The sequence below is a fragment of the Rhinolophus hipposideros genome, assembly GCF_964194185.1.
Source record: "Rhinolophus hipposideros genome assembly, chromosome: 21".
In the NCBI taxonomy this organism is placed as follows: domain Eukaryota; kingdom Metazoa; phylum Chordata; class Mammalia; order Chiroptera; family Rhinolophidae; genus Rhinolophus; species Rhinolophus hipposideros.
In genome coordinates this window covers 41329399-41349594 of record NC_138067.1, presented here as the reverse complement: position 1 = coordinate 41349594, position 20196 = coordinate 41329399, and the positions used below count along the sequence as shown (strand labels likewise).

The following is a 20196-nucleotide window of genomic DNA, read 5'->3' as shown; positions in this document are numbered from 1 at the left end:
ATATGGCGCGGGGGCGCGGGTTGTCGCTCGGAGCCCGCTCGCTTTATGAGCAGAACTGGGGGAAATTTCCACTTGTATAGAGCATACATGCGAAGAAAACGTCTTTTCCCGAACATTTGCTCCAGAAAGTAGATTATTTGATGTGGGGCGGGAGGTAGAGCCGCGTCACGTTCCGGTGGTCATCCCCCCCAATCGCTCAGACATCATTTGCTCCAACGTCGTCTTAAAGGGGCAGCCACATTTATAGGACCCAACTCTTAAAGAGACAGGGAGATCGATTGGTCTGAAATCCTTAAAGAGATAGGTAAGAGTCTTGGTTGGCAGGGCTGTGCTTTCCGTGTTGCAGTCCTTTGTAGGGAGGCACAGATGCCTCGGAAGTACGGAACTTGAATGGGATGGGTGGGAAAATGGAGGAAAGGGGGTAATTCCTCCCTAGGGCGTGAAGTACCAGCCAGGGGCGGGGCTTCTGCATTTTAGGGGAGCGGGAAATATAGGGGGCGGAGCCTGTGGGCCCCGGGGCGGAGCCTCCAGACTCTGGAGTCAGACACCCGTGGGGCCGCGCGGGCTGAGGAGCGAGGCTTGTGGGTCAAATGAAACGGGTAGATGGCCCCTAAGGTTTAGTCTCGTGCGTGGCGCACATTCACGAAGGCTTTGAGAAAGGGAGAGGGAGCAGAAGTCCTGACCAGCGCCCCTTCCGGCCCCCAAGGATGTGTAAACAGCGGCACGTGGACCCAGATTTGGGGAACGCACCCACGCCCCATCCTACAGGGACCGCATCGCGTGGGGGTGGCGGGCGGAGCCGCGAGACGGCGGCTAGACAGGGTGACCCGACTGCATTCCTGGCCGGTGTGTCAGCGCCGCTTCCTGTCCCGGTTGCCGAGATTTCAGATCTTACTCCAGAATTGGGGCGCTCCCCTTTCAGGGAACGATTGGCTTCCCAGAGAGAAGGGAGCGTCAGGGGAAGGGGACGCGTTCTCTCCACCCGGGACCGTGAGACGATTCCGGAGCGTGGGCGAGACACCCGGGCGCCGCCTCTGTGGGCTCCCGGACTACAATTCCCAGAGGACGCGAGGCGGGGAGGCGTCCGATGTCTGTCGCGTACGCTGCTGGGGATTGCAGTCCCAGCCTTCGGCGCTGTTGCTGGGAAATCCTGTAAGGATCCAACCCGCCCTTTTTACCGAAGGGCAGACTGAGGCTCAGAGACCCGAGGGGAGACTGATTTAGCGAGGCCCTCTTCTCGCCCTAGGAGCGGGACATATGAATCTCCTCATGCCTCTAACCTTCTACCCCTTTGGTGGTGTCCAATTTTTCACTTAAGAAGGGGGAAACTGAGTCTGGAGGGGTTGGGCAGAGACTCAGGAGTCCATCTCCTGCAGCCACAGTGAAGTAGGAGTCGGGACTCTATTTCTGTGGCCAGATCGCCATCGGCTTCTGGGCCTCGCCCTACCTGTCTGTGAAATGGACTTTGGATGAATCCAAATGGGAACGTCTCAGTCTGCGCCCTGCCCCTTCGGGACTACAAGTCCCAAGGTGCTCGAGGGGATCTCAGCTTCCCTTCCACTCCGGGACCCGCCTCCCTCCAGCCGGAGTCACGTCGTCTAACCTGTTCCCGGCGCCTGCCCCGCCCCGTCCTCTGCTCCCCACAGCCGGAGCCGGAGCCGGAGGAAGCCCCCCGGTACCAGGATCTGCCCCGGATCCGTGAGTTCCACTCCTTCTCTCCCTGGGGTCCAGCGGCTCTGGAGGACCCCGACACCCGGGTCCCTGGGAGCATTGGGAGGGGACTCGGACGCCGGGTCCCAGGGCGGCATTGGGGGTGCGCAGACTTCTGGGTCCTTGGAAGGAGAGAACTCGGATACCTGATTTACTGAGCAGAGGAAAGAGGGCCCGGATGCCTAGGATTTTGGAATAAAGGGGTCAGACCCCTTGGTCCTGGGGAGACGTTGGAGCTGGGACTCCTGACTCCCTCCAACTGGGGGCTTTCGGAAGCCTGAGTCCTTGAGTAGAATTGCGGTAGTGGATGATGCCTGATTCTTGGGCCGAAATGGAAGGCTCGGGCGGCTGGGGTTCTGAGTGAGCGACCATCCCTGCTGCCCTCCAGCTAGCTGCCTTCTCGACCCGTCTGTAGGTCTCTGAGAATTAGGGATAGGGTGGGGACAGTGGAAACCGGGTCCCTGAAATGGAGCAGGACAAGCGCCAGGGGTCCCTATGGAGGCTATGTTCCGGCGCTCCCCCGGCCCCACTTTCCGCTCTGGGGTGGGAGATGGGGGGGGGGGGACCGGGGCAGCTCTCCAACCTCCTCTGTGCCGCTGCGCGATCCCCAACATGTCATTAACCGAGGCGTCAGACCTGCCTAACCAGAGAAGGGACCTACGCCCCAGGGCGCCCCCTGGCGCAGGCGGGGTGCCTCCGATTGCCCCACGGAGGTGGGAAACATCTGGGGTTTGAAGAGGGCGGGCGTTCTAGATAGAACTCAGGACAGAATTCCAGAAGGTGGGGTTGGATTCTGGGAGCCTTGCTTGGCTGGGCACTACACAGTCATTTACACGAAGGATGGGGGTAAACTAAGGCTTAGAGGTCACAGAGTTGGGAGTCAAGATTTGATGTCCCCCTCCCTCTGCAGCTCTCTGGGGGACTGGATTCCATCTACTCCCACCAGATTTTCTTACTAACCTTCTCTCTCCTAGGGCTCCTCGCCCTGACCCCGAGGTGAGAAATGTCACCTCCACCCCCATCCCTCTGACCTGCGGTAGCGTGGGAGATAAGTGAGGGATAGAGGCTAATTCTGGAGGTGTGTGTCTGTCCTTGAAGCAGGGGGAGGGCAGGGCCTGCACCTCCCTCTGTCTCTCCCTTCTCTCCAACCCCATGCATCATGTGAAGAGATTAAACAAGGGGGTGGGGTCTCTGATGAAAGAAGGAAGAACTTCCTAAAATCTGGACTTGGAGAGCATTTGGTGATAACCTGTGATGACATTAAAAATAATAACCATAGCTACCAAGACAGAACTCACAGCATGCCAGGCTCAGGGCTGGCAGGTAAATCGGGTAGTTCCCATTGTCTCAGGCAACTGTCCAAAGGTGTCACTTCCAATGAAGTTTGTTGACCCCACCCCAGGGAATGACTTCTTCCTACCTCAGTGGGGAAACTGACGCTGGAGAGTGGGGCAGCTCACTCCCTGGGCTTTGGCCTTCTTCTCTCTGGAGCCTTCCATGGCTCTCCATGCCCCTGTGCCCAAATTATTGGGAAGACCTCTGGCCAGAACTCAGGAATGTACAAGGAGAATTTAGGGCTCAGGAAGCCAAGATTCCAAAGGTCAAAATTTTCAGCTTTTAAAATCTCAGAAAGAGTTGAAAGGGCCCTTTTGAGGGGGGAAAAAAAAGACTTTGTGTCTTGAGCCCTCACTCTGTGCCACACCGTGTTATCTTAATGATCAGCAAATGAAGGCTGTAATTAAGAATCCTATATTTGTGAACTTTATTTGGTGCCTGCTCTATTCTAAACACTACTTATATTATGTCACTCAAACCTTACACCCCTCTGAGGTGAAGGTATTAATCCCTCCATTATACACACGAGGAGACTGAGGCACAGAGAAGCTAAATAACTAGCCCAAGGTAAAGGCTTACAGAGGGGAAGGCACTAGCCCATTCCACAGACGTCTCCAGAGGGGGAAACCAAGTCCCAGAGAGAGTGGAACCTCTCCCAGCCTCTGTCCGCAGAGAGCTGTAAGATTCCAACTTAGGTATTCCCAGGACAGCCAGGCGCTATAACCCGGTTCCTACTTAGATGATCACTCCGGGAAGCCTCCCCGCCCCGCCGCCCCACTGTTAACCCGAAGAACCTGGCTGGGGGGCAGAGAAGGCCTGGTTAGGAGAGCTACGGGCGGAAGGGAGGGGGGAAGCTGGAGTTGGGGTTAGAGAGGAGCCCGGCGGAGAGGACTTCGGGGTGGAGGGCAAAGGACTGGGAGTAGAGGCGCCGCCCGTGCCGCCCTCGCGCCCAGCCCGGCCCTCGCTCCCCTGCGGCGGGAGGTTCGGCACCTGCCCGGGCCCGCCGTGCATTCCCGGGGTCTGAGCTCAGGCGCTGCGCTGTCGGCCCGCGGGGCTGGGGTCAGGCCGTGACCCGGAGCGCCCCCTAGCGGCCCCGACACACCCGCTGCCCTCACCAGCGCCCCGACAGCCCCACGCCCAGCCTCGGCATTTCCTCCAAGGCAGAGAGGATGTCAGCGTGTGATCTGAGAGTCTTAGAAATTTGGAAATCATGAAATCCCCAAAAGAAGTGCTCGCTGCCAGAATGCTGGCATTGGAGGCTGCATAGAATTGTTCGATTTTTATATTTTAACAGACACTTACACAAGTGTTTCCAGTGTATCATATTCTAAAAGACCTGAGATTTGACTCCTGTAGTCTCTACTTTCCGAGGCCTCAATTCTCAGCGCCTTAGTTGCTCTCGCACCTTCTGGCCAATTGGATCCTCACAACAGTCCTCTGAAGTAGACTGCTGTTTCTTCTCGTTAGGAAGCCGAGGCACCCTTGTCAGGGTGGGCCAGATTAGAACCCTGGATGTCTGGCTCTTGTGTTCTTACCCATTCCACTATAGCATAGAGTCACCTAGACTTTTAGGACAGTGGGATCCTGGGATAGATAGAACATGGTGCAAGAAGGTGGAGAAACCTAGGCTAGCCAAATTGGACAATTCTAGAATGTTCCAAAGACAGAATCTCGGACTCAGAACTTTTGAACAATACACTCTCAAGCTGAGGGCTTTATGCTCTGTAGAATTTTAATTACAATCTCAAAGTGCTTACATTTTTAGAATCTAGGCCTCTGAGAGATTGAAGGGGCCTCTCAGAATAGCTGATTTATTTCCTTCCTTCACTATTGGGGAAATAGGCCCAAGGAGTAAAGGGGACCCATCACCCAAGGTTACATACTCACAACACACCCAAATGAGCCACCAGCCCCAACAGGTTCTGTCCTGAGGCTTCCCAGGCAGAGGCCAGGATCAGCATGTCCTAGCCCGCCCTGCTGCCCACGCCTGAACCGCCAAAGCTAAGCTATCCGTGAAGCCTGAGGAAGTGGCAGAGTTGGCAGGCGTGGTGGCTACTGTGCGGATGGGGATAGTGCTGGCTTGACTGGTTCCTGGTGGCCTGGCTCCAACCTACTGGGCTGGTGACCACAGCAGCCCCACCCCCACTGGTCACCTCCTTCTTCTTTCAGTTAACACTGGGTCCCTGTGAACCAGGTTTCCTCTGGGTGGGGACTCTGGGGAGAGGAAGCTGAGTGATCCTCTGGGAACTTCCAGTCTGGTGGAAACGCCCCAAAATAACAAGTTAGATCCAAGTGTGAAACTTCTTGCAGGGTTACCTTGAACAAAGGTTTCTGAGCCCCACTTTCTACCATGGTGATTTTGACCATTGAGTGAGGTGTTTATTGGGTACAAAGTACTTGGCACAATTTCAAGAGGCAGTGGCTCCTCAATAAATAATTGTTTTATTTCATTATACCAAGCAACTAGCCTATATCAAGTGACTAGCACAGGTCCTGGCACACAGTAGGCAGCACAATTATTATTTTAGAAAATGTCCCCAGCATCTAGCACAGTGTCTCCTGGTCCCTAGTCGGCATTCAGTAATTGACAGTGATTCTTACTGCATCCTCTGTTCGCTATCATGTCTGGCATATAGTAGGTGACCCATGGATAATTGTTGAAGGAATGAGTCAAGTCTTATTAGGGCTGAGATAGAGAGTTGGACAAGGAGCTATATAAAGAGCATGAATTGTCCTGAGTCTTCTAGGATGGTTTGGAAGGAGTTGGCATTCCCCAGCCAGGGAAGTGGAAGGGCATAGGGCTTCCAGTGGAAGGAACTAGCAGAGTAAAGGGGCTGTCCTGCTCCTCGAGGCTCAGCTTCCCTGTGGGCGGGGTCCGGAGGGGCGGCGTCTGAGAAGGCTCTTCCCCGCAACGCAGGCGCTCCGGCTGGCACCATGGACAGCGAGGCGTTCCAGACCGCGCGGGAACTTCTGGACCTGAACTTCAAGTGTGAGCTGGGGTAGGGGGCGGGGCTTGCCCGGCGGGGTCCTGGGGGCAAAGGCGGGGCCCTGCCTGGAGGTCCCTGTCCTTACCACTACTTCTGTCCGCCCAGCTCTGGCCATGAAGCACATGGACTTGAAGCAGATGGAGCTGGATACGGCGGCGGCCAAGGTGGACGAACTAACCAAGCAGCTGGAGTCACTGTGGTCAGACTCTCCATTGCCTCTTGGCTCGCAGGCCGGAGCCCCCCCTAGGGTGAGCCTGCCAGCCCTAGTCCCCACCCTGACCCTTAAAGCCAGGCAAGTTTGTCCGGTAGTATTGTGCAAGTTGTGGGCTATTTAAGGACACTTTAGAGTGGGGACCAGCGGAAGTGGTCATCTAGCAGGACCCTCGGAAGGAAAGTGGCCTTTTTCTAAGTGGCACTAAGGCACTGTATAGGCCAGCCTCAGCGCTGATATCAGGGCTCTCTGCCCAACACCCCTTACTGGGCTCTCTGTGCCTGAATCTCCAGCTCCAGTCCAACTACCCTGGGTTGATTTTTGATGACCTCTTTTTCCTCCTCCCAACCCTCTAACTCATGTCTCCTTTGACATCACCCCATTGTCCCGGACTCTCCCCAGCTGTCCCGGTACAGCTCCAGCCCGGTCCCTGAGCCCTTCGGCAGCCGCGGGTCCTCCCGGAAGGCGACCAGCGACGGCGCAGACACCTCGTTCGGACGCTCCGAGAGCGCCCCGGCTCTGCTCCCCTACAGCTCGCTGTCCCCTAAGGGCCGGCCGTCGTCACCGCGCACCTCGCTCTACCTGCAGCCTGACGGATACAGCAGCCTGGACCGCGCGCCGTCGCCCCGGTCCCGTGCCTTTGATGGCGCAGGCAGCTCCCTCGGCCGTGCGCCCTCCCCACGGCCGGGCCAGGGCCCTCTCCGCCAGCAGGGTCCCCCCACGCCCTTCGACTACCTGGGCCGCGCCGGCTCTCCGCGTGGCAGCCCCCTGGCGGAGGGGCCCCAGGTGTTCTTCCCCGAGCGCGGACCGTCGCCGCGTCCCCCAGCCACCTACGACGCGCCGGCCGCCTTTGGGAGCCCCCTGATGGGCACAGGAGGCAGCGCCTTCGCTCCGCCTCTGCGCGCTCAAGGTAAACCTGGAAACCGAACTCGGAGGGTGGCAGTGAGTGAGGTGCCTGAGACCAGCCTCCTCCCATATCCTCATTCGCCACCTCTCCCCAGATGACCTAATGCTGCGCCGGCGGCCCCCCAAAGCCTGGAACGAGTCGGACCTGGACGTGGCATATGAGAAGAAGTCTTCACAGACAGCGAGCTATGAGCGTGAGCGCTGGGAGGCCGGGGTTGTGGGGGAGCCAGAGAGAGGACCCCCAGAGCCTAATGATTCCTGCCTCGCAGGCCTGGACGTCTTCTCGCGGCCCTCCTCACCGGGCCTGCAGCTGTTACCCTGGAGAGAGAGCAGCCTGGATGGGCTGGGGGCCTCCAGCAAGGTGAGGGACTAGAGAAGCTTGGGGAGGGGGCTGGTGGGCAAAGGCGGGCAGCGGGGTCAGGGCAAGTTTCCCCCTCCTGGCTCTGGCCCCAGTTTCGTACCCTTCCCTAAGTTCTTCCTTCTTTATCCTAGATTTCTACCCACTCCCTCCCCTCTTTCCCTCACTTCCTCTGTCTTCCCTCACCTCCTCACCTTTTGCCCTTCCCTCCTTCCTCCTTCCCTCCCCTCCCTTATCCTTCCTTTCTCCCTGTCTTTCTTCCACCTCAGCCCCTTCTTCCTTCCCTCCTTCCCTCTTTCTACCCCAGGACAACCTCACCAGCGCCACCTTGCCCCGAAATTACAAGGTCTCCCCTCTGGCCAACGACAGGCGTTCTGATGTGGGCAGCTACCGTCGATCGCTGGGCTCCTCGGGGCCATCAGGCACTTTGCCCCGCAGCTGGCAGCCTGTCAGCCGAATCCCCATGCCTCCTTCCAACCCCCAGCCCCGTGGTGTCCCCCGCCAGCGCCCCATTCCCCTCAGCATGATATTCAAGCTGCAGAATGCCTTCTGGGAACATGGGGCCAGCAGGGCTATGTTCCATGGCTCCCCCATCTTCTCCCGAGCTCCTCCACCTAAGCTGCCTCCCCAGCCCCAGGCAACCCCCCAGCCCCACCTACTCTCCCAGCCCCAGCCCCAGCCCCAGCCCCAGCTGCCCCCACAGCCCCAGCCCCAGCCACAATCCCAGCCTCAGCTCCAGCCTCAACCCTCTGCCCCAGCGCCCCAGCTCTCCCAACAGACTTGGCCCCCTATGAGTGAAGGTGAGTCAGCAGTGGGGGTCCCAGAGGGCTGGGTGAAGGGCAGACAGACAGCTGGAGACCAGACCAGCAGGGAGAGCCATCAAAGCCGAACACCTGTTTGCAGTCACTATCCCTGCAGAGAGCTAGGCCAGATAAGAGTGGGAATTTGCTTGGGTCCTGGAGTCAGACTACCTGGCTCCACACAGTGTGACCTTGGGCAAGTCACTTAACCTCTCTGGACCTCAATTTCCTTGAGTGTAAAAGGTGAAATAGAACCTGTCTTATTGGGATATGGTATTAGATTAACCCGTATAAAGTCCCTTAAAATAGGGCCTGATGTATAGTAGTAAGCTTATAGCTATCATATTAGTTAGTTATTAATATTTTTTGTTGTGAGATCCATGGAGGGCCTGGAGTTAAGCAGAGTGGGTTTTGAGCCCCTCTCCATCACTGACTTGCTGTGTGACTCAAGATAAATTAGTAACCTATCTGAGCTTCTGTTTTCTCATCTGTGAAGAAAGACTAATAATACATACTGCATAGATTATGATGGGCATTCAATGAAATAATGTATAGAGAATGATCGTTATTATTTCTACCTGCTTTAGAAGCTCTGATAGAGAGGAATAAGACAGGGAGAAGAGACCATCAAATATCAGGATTCTAGTCCCAGCAGTTTTCTGCCTGAGGTATTAAGAGAGGAAATTCTTAGAATGCCAAGTCTGTCATGATGGTAGAAGCATAGGGTCAGATAGAACTGAGTTCAATTCCCAACTGTGTGGCTTTGGGCAACTGACTTGCTCTCTCTGAGACTCAGTTTCCCTTTCTGTAATAAGGAGATGATAATCATATCTACCTCACAGTGTAGTGAGGTCAGAATTCAATAAGACAGGCATGTAAAGCACATGCTAAATGCTTGATAAATGGGAGATGTCATCATTGTTTATTAGTCACAGCACAGGGAAAATGTAGCTCAGAGAGAGCAAAGAACTGCCCTGAGCTCATAGAGCAAATCAGGTGCTGGTTGCAGGTTCTGGAAGTTGTGGGGAGGGAGTCTTGGGGGTGATCTCCCCAGGACCCACTCTGATGGGACTCTTTTTCCTTCTAGGCCCCCCCAAACTCCCTGCTGAGCTGGAGCCTGAACCAGAGCTAGAGAGTCTGCTGGCACCAGTGTTGGAAGCTGGCGATGCAGATGAAGGTGCTGTAACTCGGCCCCTCAGCCCTACGCGGCTGCAGCCAGCGCTGCCACCCGAGGCACAGTCGGTACCTGAGCTGGAGGAGGTGGCACGGGTGCTGGCAGAGATTCCTCGGCCCCTCAAACGCAGGGGCTCCATGGAGCAGAGCCCTGCTGTAGCCCTGCCCCCCACCCACAAAAAGCAGTACCAGCAGATCATTAGTCGCCTCTTCCATCGTCATGGTGGGCCTGGAGGACCTGAGCCAGAGCTGTCTCCCATCACTGAGGGATCCGAGGCCAGGGTGGGACCCCCTGCTCCTGCCCCACCAGCTCCCATACCACCCCCGGCCTCACCCCAGAGCAGCCCACCAGAGCAGCTGCAGAACATGGTAAGTAATATAGGAGGAAAGTGGGGTATATTAGTTAGCACATGGAAGTGCCCCTTCCCTTTTAGGACAGAACCTGGAAATTGTACACATCACATCTGCCGCATCCCATTGGCTAGGAAGCCAGCTGCAAGGGAAGCTGGGAAATGTAGCCTTTAATCTGGGCATGCCTGTGTTCAGAAGAAAGAAAGGATGCACATGAAAGGGTATCCAGAAGTTTTGGCCACCGTGAGACTTTCTCTGCTCCTCTCCAATCCCCACCCCCCAACCCCCCGCATCCTTTCAGAAATCTTGGAGTCTTACAACCTTGGAGTATTACAACAATGACTGCGTCTTGGCAGACAGTGGGTTTATTCTGGGACCTGAAAAGCCTTCCTGAAACAAGGCAGTCACCATTTCGCTCCCTGGTTGCCACACAAAGTCTCTTGTGTCTGCCTTCTGTGGGGATCTGCCCTCTCCTCTTATATCTCAACAAGCCAATGCCATGGCTAGAAATGGCCCAGCCAGCCCTGACTCAAAATGATCTTAGTTCAAGCCCATGGGGTCCTCTGACTCTACTTGGAGCTCCTTCCATTCAGATGTTCAAGAGGAAGTCTCTGGTCTCTAAGACTGTGAGTGTCATGATTAAGTGTTGAGCCAGGCTGCCTGGGTTCAAATCCCAGCTCCAAGCACTTACCAGCTGTGCCATCTTGGGCAAGACATTTAGCTTCTCTGGGCCTCAGTTTCGTCATCTGTAAAGTGGGGATGTGAATAACCATAGGGTTGCTATGAGGATTAAATATATTAACAGGGAGCTTAGAATAGTGCCTGACAATTGTTAACTACTATTACTGTTGTCATTTGCCCAGGGGATGGTCTCTTGCTGATCTTGGTCCAATCCCTGCATCTTCACTGGGGGTGACGAGTGTAGTCACATGGAACAGTCCTGATCACTCAGTGTGGGTAGACAGGAAGGGGAACAATTCCCGAGAAGTGGGGACCAGGTGGACACCCCAAAATACCTACTCCCAGACCTTCCTGAGGGCGGAACCAAGAAATGTTGAGGCTTAGGATCTTAAAATCAAGAATGGAAGAATGGCAGCATCTTGAAATGGTCCAGTTCCCTCGTAGAATCACAAAGTCCAGGCCACAGAGAAACTTGAAAACTCACAGAATTCAATAATTCAATCTTGAAGTCACCAAAACTGAAATTAAAGACTTTTATCATTTGAATCATAAAGTCATAGATTAGTGCACTAATATGTTGTTATACAGATTTATATTTTGAATTAACATTTTTCTCTAAAAAAGAATGCTCAAACATCATAAAAATTTGGTGGAAATAGATAAAAAGTAGAATAAAGAGGCCAAAATCACAGCACTCAGAAGAGAACCATTACTAACATTTTCAGTTAACTGTAAAATATTAAAGTTCTCAATCATAGATTCTTTTCTCCCAGCTTCCTCTCAGGTCTCCCTGCCCAAGATTCCCAAATCACCAGATTCCCTGACTCCTAGGGAACCAGAAGCTGTAGAATTGAGGCACCCGGCTCGCCACGGCCCTCTGTACCTCCTTAGGTTTCAATCCCAGCCGCAACCCATCTAGTTGGAAGAGCTGGGGCAGCTGCCGCCTAGTCGCCGAACCCCTGTTTACCCCTCTGATGATGGGTATATTAACAATCCCTCCCTCAAGTCACTGAAGTCTCGCGCCCTGTTCCCCCAGGAGATGCGCTCGGTGCTGCGGAAGGCGGGCTCTCCGCGAAAGGCCCGCCGCGCGCGTCTCAACCCGCTTGTGCTGCTGCTGGACGCGGCGCTGACCGGGGAACTGGACGTGGTGCAGCAGGCGGTAAAGGAGGTGAGTGCTGCGGGAGAGCAGGGATGGTGGGGTGGGGGCGGTGAACGCGGGAGGGCAGCCGGTACTGAGCCTCCTGGTCCCCCTCTGCCCAGATGAACGACCCGAGCCAGCCGAACGAGGAGGGCATCACCGCCCTGCACAACGCCATCTGCGGTGCCAATTACCCCATCGTGGACTTCCTCATCGCGGCCGGCGCCAACGTCAACTCCCCCGACAGCCACGGCTGGTGAGCCCGGACCCGCGTGGGGCGGGGACAGCACTGCGGGCCCGGGCCCCTGCGGGCAGGCGAGCGGCCACTCACGCCTGCCTCCCACGCCTAGGACACCTCTGCACTGCGCGGCTTCGTGCAACGACACGGCCATCTGCACGGCGCTGGTGCAGCACGGCGCAGCCATCTTCGCCACCACGATCAGCGATGGTGCCACCGCCATCGAAAAGTGCGACCCCTACCGCGAGGGTTATGCGGACTGCGCCACTTACCTGGCAGGTGCGAGGCAGGGCTGGGCAACCTCTCGGGAGGAGGTCGTGGAGACTGGGCTGCTCAGCTGGCCGGTGTTAGGGGCAGGGCGGGAGGTTGGGGGGGGGGCGATTGCCATTCCAGAGAGAGAGGACTCAGGCCATTCCAACTGTGTGACAGGATCGCAGAGGGAGGGGGAGGCGGGAAGGACTACCTGCGGGGGAGAACTGGGCCTCTGCAAGTGCAAGCAGGGGCGGGGGCACCGAGAGAGAGAGAGAGAGAGAGAGAGAGAGAGAGAGAGAGAGAGAGAGAGAGAGAGAGAGAGAGTCATAGAGGCTGTGTCATGCAAGCTGGACACCTGTGGGAAGAAGAGTGGTTGGAGAGATTGCACTGTTCATCTACTTTCTCACCTGCGGGTGTGGGGAGCCCTATACCATCTACCTGGCATAGGGCTGGCCAGGTGGGCTGTGCTACCTGTGGGAGATATCATGACCACACAGCTGTCAGGTCAGCTGACTGGCTTCTTCCCAGGGGCTTGGAAATTTTCCCACTTGTAGGATGACAGGAGGCTGTACCATATACCTTCAGAAGTGGGGGGCTACATGACCCAACCAGGTAATGGGAGGAGCTAGGTAGGCTGTATTATGAAGGTGTGCATAGGGTCTGTACTGTACGCCTGGAGGGGCAAATTGTATCAGAGGGCAGTGTTAAGAACCTGGCAGAACTGGAGTACGGCAGCCTGTAAGAGGGGAGCCTAGAGGGGGCTACACAGCCTCCTGTGTAGAAAGTGGGTGAGAACCATGGGGCTGTAACACCTGCCTTACCGGTGAGTAGAGGCCACGTGGAATTGGACCGTTCACTGAAGAGAGAAAGGGCTGTAAATTGCGGGGAAGGGGATTGGGCCGTTACACCTTTGTCATGGGTAGTGTACTGTCCTACCTGTCTGCCCCATGGGAGTTCTGTGAGGGCGAAGTAGAGATTGGACAGCACACCTGGCGAAACGTGGTGGACTGAATCAATAGAGGAATCATGGTGGGCTATTCCGTCTGGAAAGGGGGCTACATCCTCGATGGAAATTTAACCAAGGGTGTGGGGGTATTTCAGGTGAGCTGTGCCATCTGGACAAGTTAATGCATCCTTTTTGGAGACTATCACTTGGGAAGGGGGAGCAGTGTGGACTACACCACCTGGAAAGGGGGAGATGGTACCACTTAGAGGAGGTGGAATAGGGCTGTACCTTCTGAAGGAAGTGTCGAGTCCTCTGTGGATACTGTACCACTTTGGCGGGGAGGGTGTGTTGCTGACGGTATGTCTGGGAGTGACACGGGGACTTAACAATGTACAAGAGGGAATGGGAACCAATGACCCTGCCTCGGGGGTTGGTGGCCCAGCTTGATGCACTCCAATGTTCTCAAATTTTAGAAATTGTCAGTCCTGGCAGCTGACTCTAGGTAAGGTGCCCCTATCCAGACAAGGGTACACAACTTTACAAGCGGCTCATCTCCTAGCTGGGGCAGGCGCCAAATTCAGGGGCCTCTCCCTGTCCTCAGAGTGCCTCTTGTTCCTGAATGTACCTGGTCCCCCTGGACCAGACGCTCACGATCCCTTTCGTTTCGGGTTTCAGACGTGGAGCAGAGCATGGGGCTGATGTACAACGGGTTGGTGTACGCTCTCTGGGACTACAGCGCTGAGTTCGGAGACGAGCTGTCCTTCCGCGAGGGCGAGTCAGTCACTGTGCTCCGGAGGGACGGGCCAGAGGAGACAGACTGGTGGTGGGCCACGCTGCACGGCCAGGAGGGCTACGTGCCCCGTAACTACTTCGGGGTGAGCCCAGAGGAGATACAGTGCAGGCTTCCTGGTGGCTGTTTGGGGAAAGGGGTGGTCACAGGAAAAAGTGGCAAGAGGGACGGTCCATTACATAGGTGGTGAGGGGTCAGAAGAGTCTTGTCGGTTGGGGGGAGGGGAGGAAAACCCCATTATAATAATGGGGCGATAAGGGAGAGCCCCTTACTGGTGATACTTCCTGGGATACGTACCAATATTGCCTTACTGGTTATTTGATTGGTCATGCTCAAATATTTTTTATTATCCCTAATTATATTAATGGGAAGTAAAGAATTTTAGCCAAGAGGATCAATGAAATATATTTTAGTGCAGAGGAAAGTTAAAGAATTGTATATTACAGGTGTGGAAGTTTTTCTTACAGGGCATTGGGCGGGGTAAGGAAGAATTCATTAATACAATTATGGTAGAATTGAGGGAGATTCTACTAGGTTAGGGGCGGACATCAGGGAGATCCCATTATATATTCATAGGAGAGAAGAATCTTTTGATTTGGGGATGGGTGGAGGTGGGTCCCAACCAAACAGCCACGAGGTAGGGAGAGGCAATGTAGGAGACTCAGAATATGCCATTTCATCAAGCAGGCTGCTGATTGGAAGGCTTCATCTGGTGCCTGGAGGTGACAGGGGACTCGGGGAATTCCAGAGTGGTGTGGGAGATGCTGAGGGAACCCTTAGGAAGAAATGGGATGATGGAGACAGTCCATGTGTTTGGGGTGGATAGGTGACTCCATTCAATTTGGGGGTGGAATGAGGGGATGGGAGCTCCTGGTGTCTGAAGCTCCTGTCTTCCCTCAGCTCTTCCCCAGGGTGAAGACTCAGAGGAATAAGGTCTAGCTGGAGAGAAGGACGTTTTCAAGGGAGACAGGAGGAAGCCGCCCTGTCTTCACTCCAGACTTCCTGCTGTATTACTGCTGCACCTCCCTGTGCCCCAAGCCCTGCAGAGGCAGGGGTCCTTTGTCACCTGCTCTCTGCTTCCCTGGAAGCCCAGGGGGGGAGGAGAACCCCAGCCTTAACTTTAGAAACCTGACTTAGCCATGGGGGGTCGTTGTGGAATCACTGGGGACAAAAGAGAACCCCATTTGCCAAATGAGATCCCATCCAAAGTGTCCCCTACTCCTACTACCACCCCTCTCCTAACCCCTCAAAGCAAGCCAACCTACCATCCTCCTGAAGCCTGGGATCGGTCGCCTCCACGGGCTTTACCTGGGAGTCACCTCTGCCCCCATTTCTCCCAGCAGCCGGGGGCAGGTGAGGCAGGTTGGTCTTTCTCCCAGGATCTCCCCAACCAAGTGCCTTCATTTGGTGCTGGTTTTATAACAAAATGGGGAAGTTTTTCTTTATAAATAAAGGTAGTTTGCACAGAAATTGAATTCCTTCTAGATTCTGTCCTGACTTAAATGCTCATCACTGTTACTATTTTGGGCAAACCAGTCTTAAAGTAGCCTCTTGTAAATCCAATCCTTCCTCTTTCAAATATGTCTGCTGTGTGTGTGTGTGTGTGTGTGTGTGTGTGTGTGTGTGTGTGCGGTGTCTTGATATTCTTTCATTTTTGGATTCTTTTAAGTCTTCAAACATTTTAAGCATAGTAATTTTGTAGTACCTGTCTGATAATTCTGTCATCTGACGTTTGGGACCATCACCTGTATTCTGTTGTGTCTTCTGGTTCTAACTCATGATGGATTGTTCCCTTCTATGTGTTGACATTATGGATTGTGAGATGTCTCCAACGGGCTTTGTCTACTGGGGCTCCATGTGGACTTGTTGAGGGTGCCACCCTGAAGAATGATTTTCCTTTGCTCCTGCCCTACTTCTTTATTTCACAAACTGCTCCTTGAGGATTTTGGATAAAGCATGAGCACCTCTCTCTTTTTCTGTTTGTTGTTTGACAAAACATAAAGCTACAGCACTGTCATTGTCTTCGCTGTCCAGTACAGTCACCACCAACCTCATGTGACTATTTAAATTTACATTAATTAAAATTCAATAAAAATTAAGGATTCAGTTCCTCAATCACACTAGCCACTAATGTCTCTAGGGGGGAAGCCCTGTCCTTGCTTTTTCCAGGTTCTACAAGCTGCCTGCATTCCTTGGGTACCTTCTGAAATACTTACGGATGAAATGATAGGATGTCTGCTATTTGCTTCAAAATAATTGACTGATAGGAGCATGGGCCCTGAGTTGAAAATCGATGAAGCTTAGTGTATGTGGAGCTTCATTATGCTATTCTCTCAACTTTGGTGTCCATTTGAAATTGTCCTTAATAAACAGAAATGGATAAACTGGTTTGTTTTTTCCCCACAAAGAATGTGGAGTAAGGTGATTTTTTTTTTTAATAGTGCAAGCCAGCTTAAGGAAGAGAATAAAAAAAAAAAAAAAAATCACTAAATTTGTGGCTGGCCCGGTGGCTCAGGTGGTTGAAGCTCCACGCTCTTAACTCCGAAGGCTGCCGGTTTGAGTCCCACATGGGCCAGTGGGCTCTCAACCACAAGGTTGCCAGTTCAATTCCTCAAGTCCCACAAGGGATGGTGGGCTCCGCCCACTGCAACTAAGCTTGAACACAGCACCTTGAGCCAAGCTGCTGCTGAGCTCCCGGATGGCTCAGTTTGTTGGAGCGCATCCTCTCAACCACAAGGTTGCCGGTTTGACTCCTGCAAGGGATGGTGGGCTCTGCCCCCTGCAACTAGAAAACGGCAACTGGACCTGGAGCTGAGCTGCGCCCTCCACAACTAAGATTGAAAGGACAACAACTTGACTTGGAAAAAAGTCCTGGAAGTACACACTGTTCCCCAATAAAGTCCTGTTCCCCTTCCCCAATTAAAAAAAAGAAAAAAATCTCTAAATTTTAGATAGTGGTTATCTCTGTATGCATTGAGAATGAAAAGGGATCAGAAAAAAATGCCCAGAGGAACTTATTTATATTTGTGATGTTTGATATTCTTTAAGCATTGTGATGTGAACAGTGAACTGAATATACTATTTATATTAAAAATTTCTCAAAATTTTCCAAATTCTACGAAAGTAGAAATTAGTGAAAAAACATCTCCCATGTATTCATCATCTTACCTAAAAAGTTATCAACTCCTAAAAGATTTGGATTCTGTTCCAATGGAATGAACCTGCAGCGATTCCTGAGAGGTCATTATATCTGTACCACTTAACAACAAGGATACGATCTGAGAAATTCGTCGTAAAGAGATTTCATCATGGTGCGAATATCATAGAGTGCCCTTAAACAAACCTAGATGGTGCAGGCTACCACACACCTAACTGTATGGTTAGCCTATTGCTCCCAGGCTATAAGCCTGCACAGTATGTTACTGTACAAAAACACAAGATTAAATCAAGCACCAGAGAAAATGGTGCCATCAGTAGATGTGGTAAACGAGATGTCTGAGGCTGCTGCTGGCCTGACAGCATACTATTTACAGCACGCTTTTTTTTGTTTAGTAAATAGGAGTACACTCTAAAATAATGATAAAAAGTATAGTATAGTAAATACATAAACCAGTAGCATAATTGTTTATCATTATCAAGTATGATGTACTGTACATAATCGTGCTATGCAGCTGGCAGTGCAGCAGGTGATTACACGACCATCACCACACACCTGAGTAGGTCATTGCTCTATGATGTTCGGATGGCTACGATATCACTAGGCGATAGGAATTTTTCAACGATACTATCATCTTATGGGACCACCGTCGTATATGCAGTTGGTCGTTGACGGAAACATCACATGACTGTATTGGGGCATATTGGGATGTGTATTAGTTTCCTATCACTGCTGTAACAAATGACCCCCAACTCAGTGGCTTGAAACAACACACATTTATGTTTTCACACTTCTGAAGATCAGACGTCCAACTCAGTTTCACAGCACTGAAATCAAAGTGTTGGCAGAGCTGCACACCCTCGGGATCACTAAGGGGGGAATCTGTTTCCTGCCTTTTCCAGCTTCTACAGCTGCATTCCTTGCATTCCTTGGCTCTGCCCCCTTGCTCTGTCTTCAAAGCCTGCAGCGGAGCGTCTTGCTTCAGTGTCACATTGCTTCTGTTTCTGTCCAGTCTCCCTCTTATGAGGACACTGTGATTACTGTTAAAGAGCACCTGGATCTCTCACGACCCTTAACTTCATCACAGCTACAAAGTCCCTTTACCACACAGAGTAACATCAACCGGTATCAGGGATCAGAGCCTGGAGATCTTTGGGGACAATTATTCAGCCTACCTAGGGAGTATTGCAGTTTAAAGGTGGTCAAAGAAGGCCTCAGAGGGGCGGCCGGTCAGCTCAGGTGGTTAGAATGCGGTGCTCTTAACAAGGTTGCCGGTTCCATCCCCACATGGGCCACTGTGAGCTGCGCCCTCCACAACTAGATTGAAACAACTACGTGACTTGGAGCTGATGGGTCCTGGAAACACAAATAAAAGTTTTTGAAAAACAAAACAAAACAAAACAAAAACAAAGAAGGCCTCAGAGAAGAAAGGACCTTTGAGAAAGGCTTGAGGGAGGAAGCCAGGCGCCATGCAGAGATCTGTGGAAAGAGCCAGACAGAGGGAGGGGCAATTGCAAAGGTCAAGAGGAGGCAGGAGTCAGTCATTCTAAGACTTCTCCCAACCATCTTGCCTTCTGGTATTCACGCCCTGGAGTAACCCCTCCCCTGAGCATGGGCTGCCTGTGATGATGTATCCCAAGGAATGAAACACAGCAAAAGTGATGGACTGTCCCCTCTGACATTAGGTTATAAAAGACAGTGACTTCCATCTTTGCATCTTTCTCTGGCTCTTCTTGCTTCGATAAAACCAGCTGCCCTCAGAGATGCCCACGTGCCAGGCACCTGAGGGTGGCTCTCAGATGACAGCCAGCAAGGAAGTAAATCCTGCCAACAATCCCCTGGTGAGCTTAGGGGTGGATCATTTTCTAGTCGAGCTGGGATGACTGAAGCGGCATTCAATTCCTGGCCTACAGAAACGGTGAGATGATAAATGCTGTTTTTGCAACCATTACTTTTGGGGATAAGTTGTTATACAGATTAGCTGAATAATGCAGGCCTAGTGCCAGGAAGCCAGCTGTGACTGGGAGTAATGGATAAGAAAGAGGACAGTGAGAAATGATGTCAGACAGGTGACAGGAGGCTTAGGACAGTACCTGTCCAATAGCAGTATATGTTCAATACTCAACTTCATTTTATTATATTCTTGAACACGCCCTCCCTTCTTCCCCCCCCTCCCACTTTAACAGAGCAACCAGGGCTGAGATGGGGGGCCCAGAGAGGGTGCCTGATCCAGCCTGGGGGCAGAGAGGGCTTCCTGGAGGAGGCGATGTTTCTTTGAGACCTAAAGGTGAGCAGTAGGAGTGAGGCAGGACAAGGTAAGGGAGACTAAGCTGCAGACAAAGAGGCCACTACTGGAACCAAGTAGAAAGCAGAAAAATAAGCAGCGAGATGGGGCAGGAATATACTGTGAGGTGTGCAAATTCCTAAATGGAAGGCATCACCATAGCTTACTCCCAACCATCCAACGTAAACTGTGTTTGCTCTTTCCAGTTTGTTTTCCGTGTCCGTGGTATTGCAAGGAGCATCTCCGTGTGTGTAGCTGTTCCTACTGAGTGTTCCTTTGGTTAAGGCTCGGGGTTAAGTCGGTGACTTCATTAACCGGCGCAACATCCACCCCTACCATCACCATCCTTATGAGTTCTAGTCCCCCAGTACCTATTTTCAGAGCCTTCGTCTAACTCTGGAAGTATAATCTCATTTGTATGACTATATAATAAATGTCATTTGTTGATGTCAGTATCATCATCTCCACTTTAGAGGTGAAGAAACTGAGTCTCAGAGAAAACTTGCCAAAGGTTTTACATCTAGGTCAGGTGCTGCTTCCTGGACCTGCCTGCGCACTCTGGGTTTTCACTGTCTGGGGAAAGTCACTGGAATGTGAAACCCTAGAGGGCATGGCTGAGGCTGTCTCGGTGGGTCACTGCTGTGTGCTTTTAAACACCCAGTACAGGGCATGCACAGAACAGGGGTCAGGGAATATATGATGATTGAATGAATGAACGATTGAATGAATGAAAGTGAGGCGATTATGAAGAAAGTGACAATCCAGGGCCTAGCATAGGGTCAGGCACACTGTAGACACCCCATAGCTATTTGTCGAACAAACACATAAAAGCTAACATTTTTTGAATGCTTAGTATGTGCTAAGCCCAGTTTTAACTGC

General features: G+C 52.7%; 1 protein-coding gene across 2 annotated transcripts; it reads left to right on the top strand.

Moving 5' to 3' along the window:
• Positions 1–172: 172 nt before the first annotated feature.
• On the top strand, positions 173–16339 carry PPP1R13L (protein phosphatase 1 regulatory subunit 13 like). 2 transcript variants are annotated; one of them, XM_081031104.1, is made up of 13 exons: positions 173–304; positions 5963–6034; positions 6138–6280; positions 6646–7153; positions 7245–7343; positions 7419–7510; positions 7815–8307; positions 9395–9849; positions 11549–11680; positions 11773–11906; positions 12001–12167; positions 13762–13961; positions 14777–16339. In XM_081031104.1, the coding sequence occupies exons 2-13, from the start codon at positions 5980–5982 to the stop codon at positions 14813–14815; spliced, it is 2517 nt and encodes an 838-aa protein (XP_080887230.1). In that variant the 5' UTR covers positions 173–304; positions 5963–5979; the 3' UTR covers positions 14816–16339. The 2 variants fall into 2 exon arrangements, with proteins under 2 accessions (XP_080887230.1, XP_080887229.1); XM_081031103.1 differs by lacking the exon at positions 173–304 and adding an exon at positions 834–1698.
• Positions 16340–20196: the final 3857 nt, after the last annotated feature.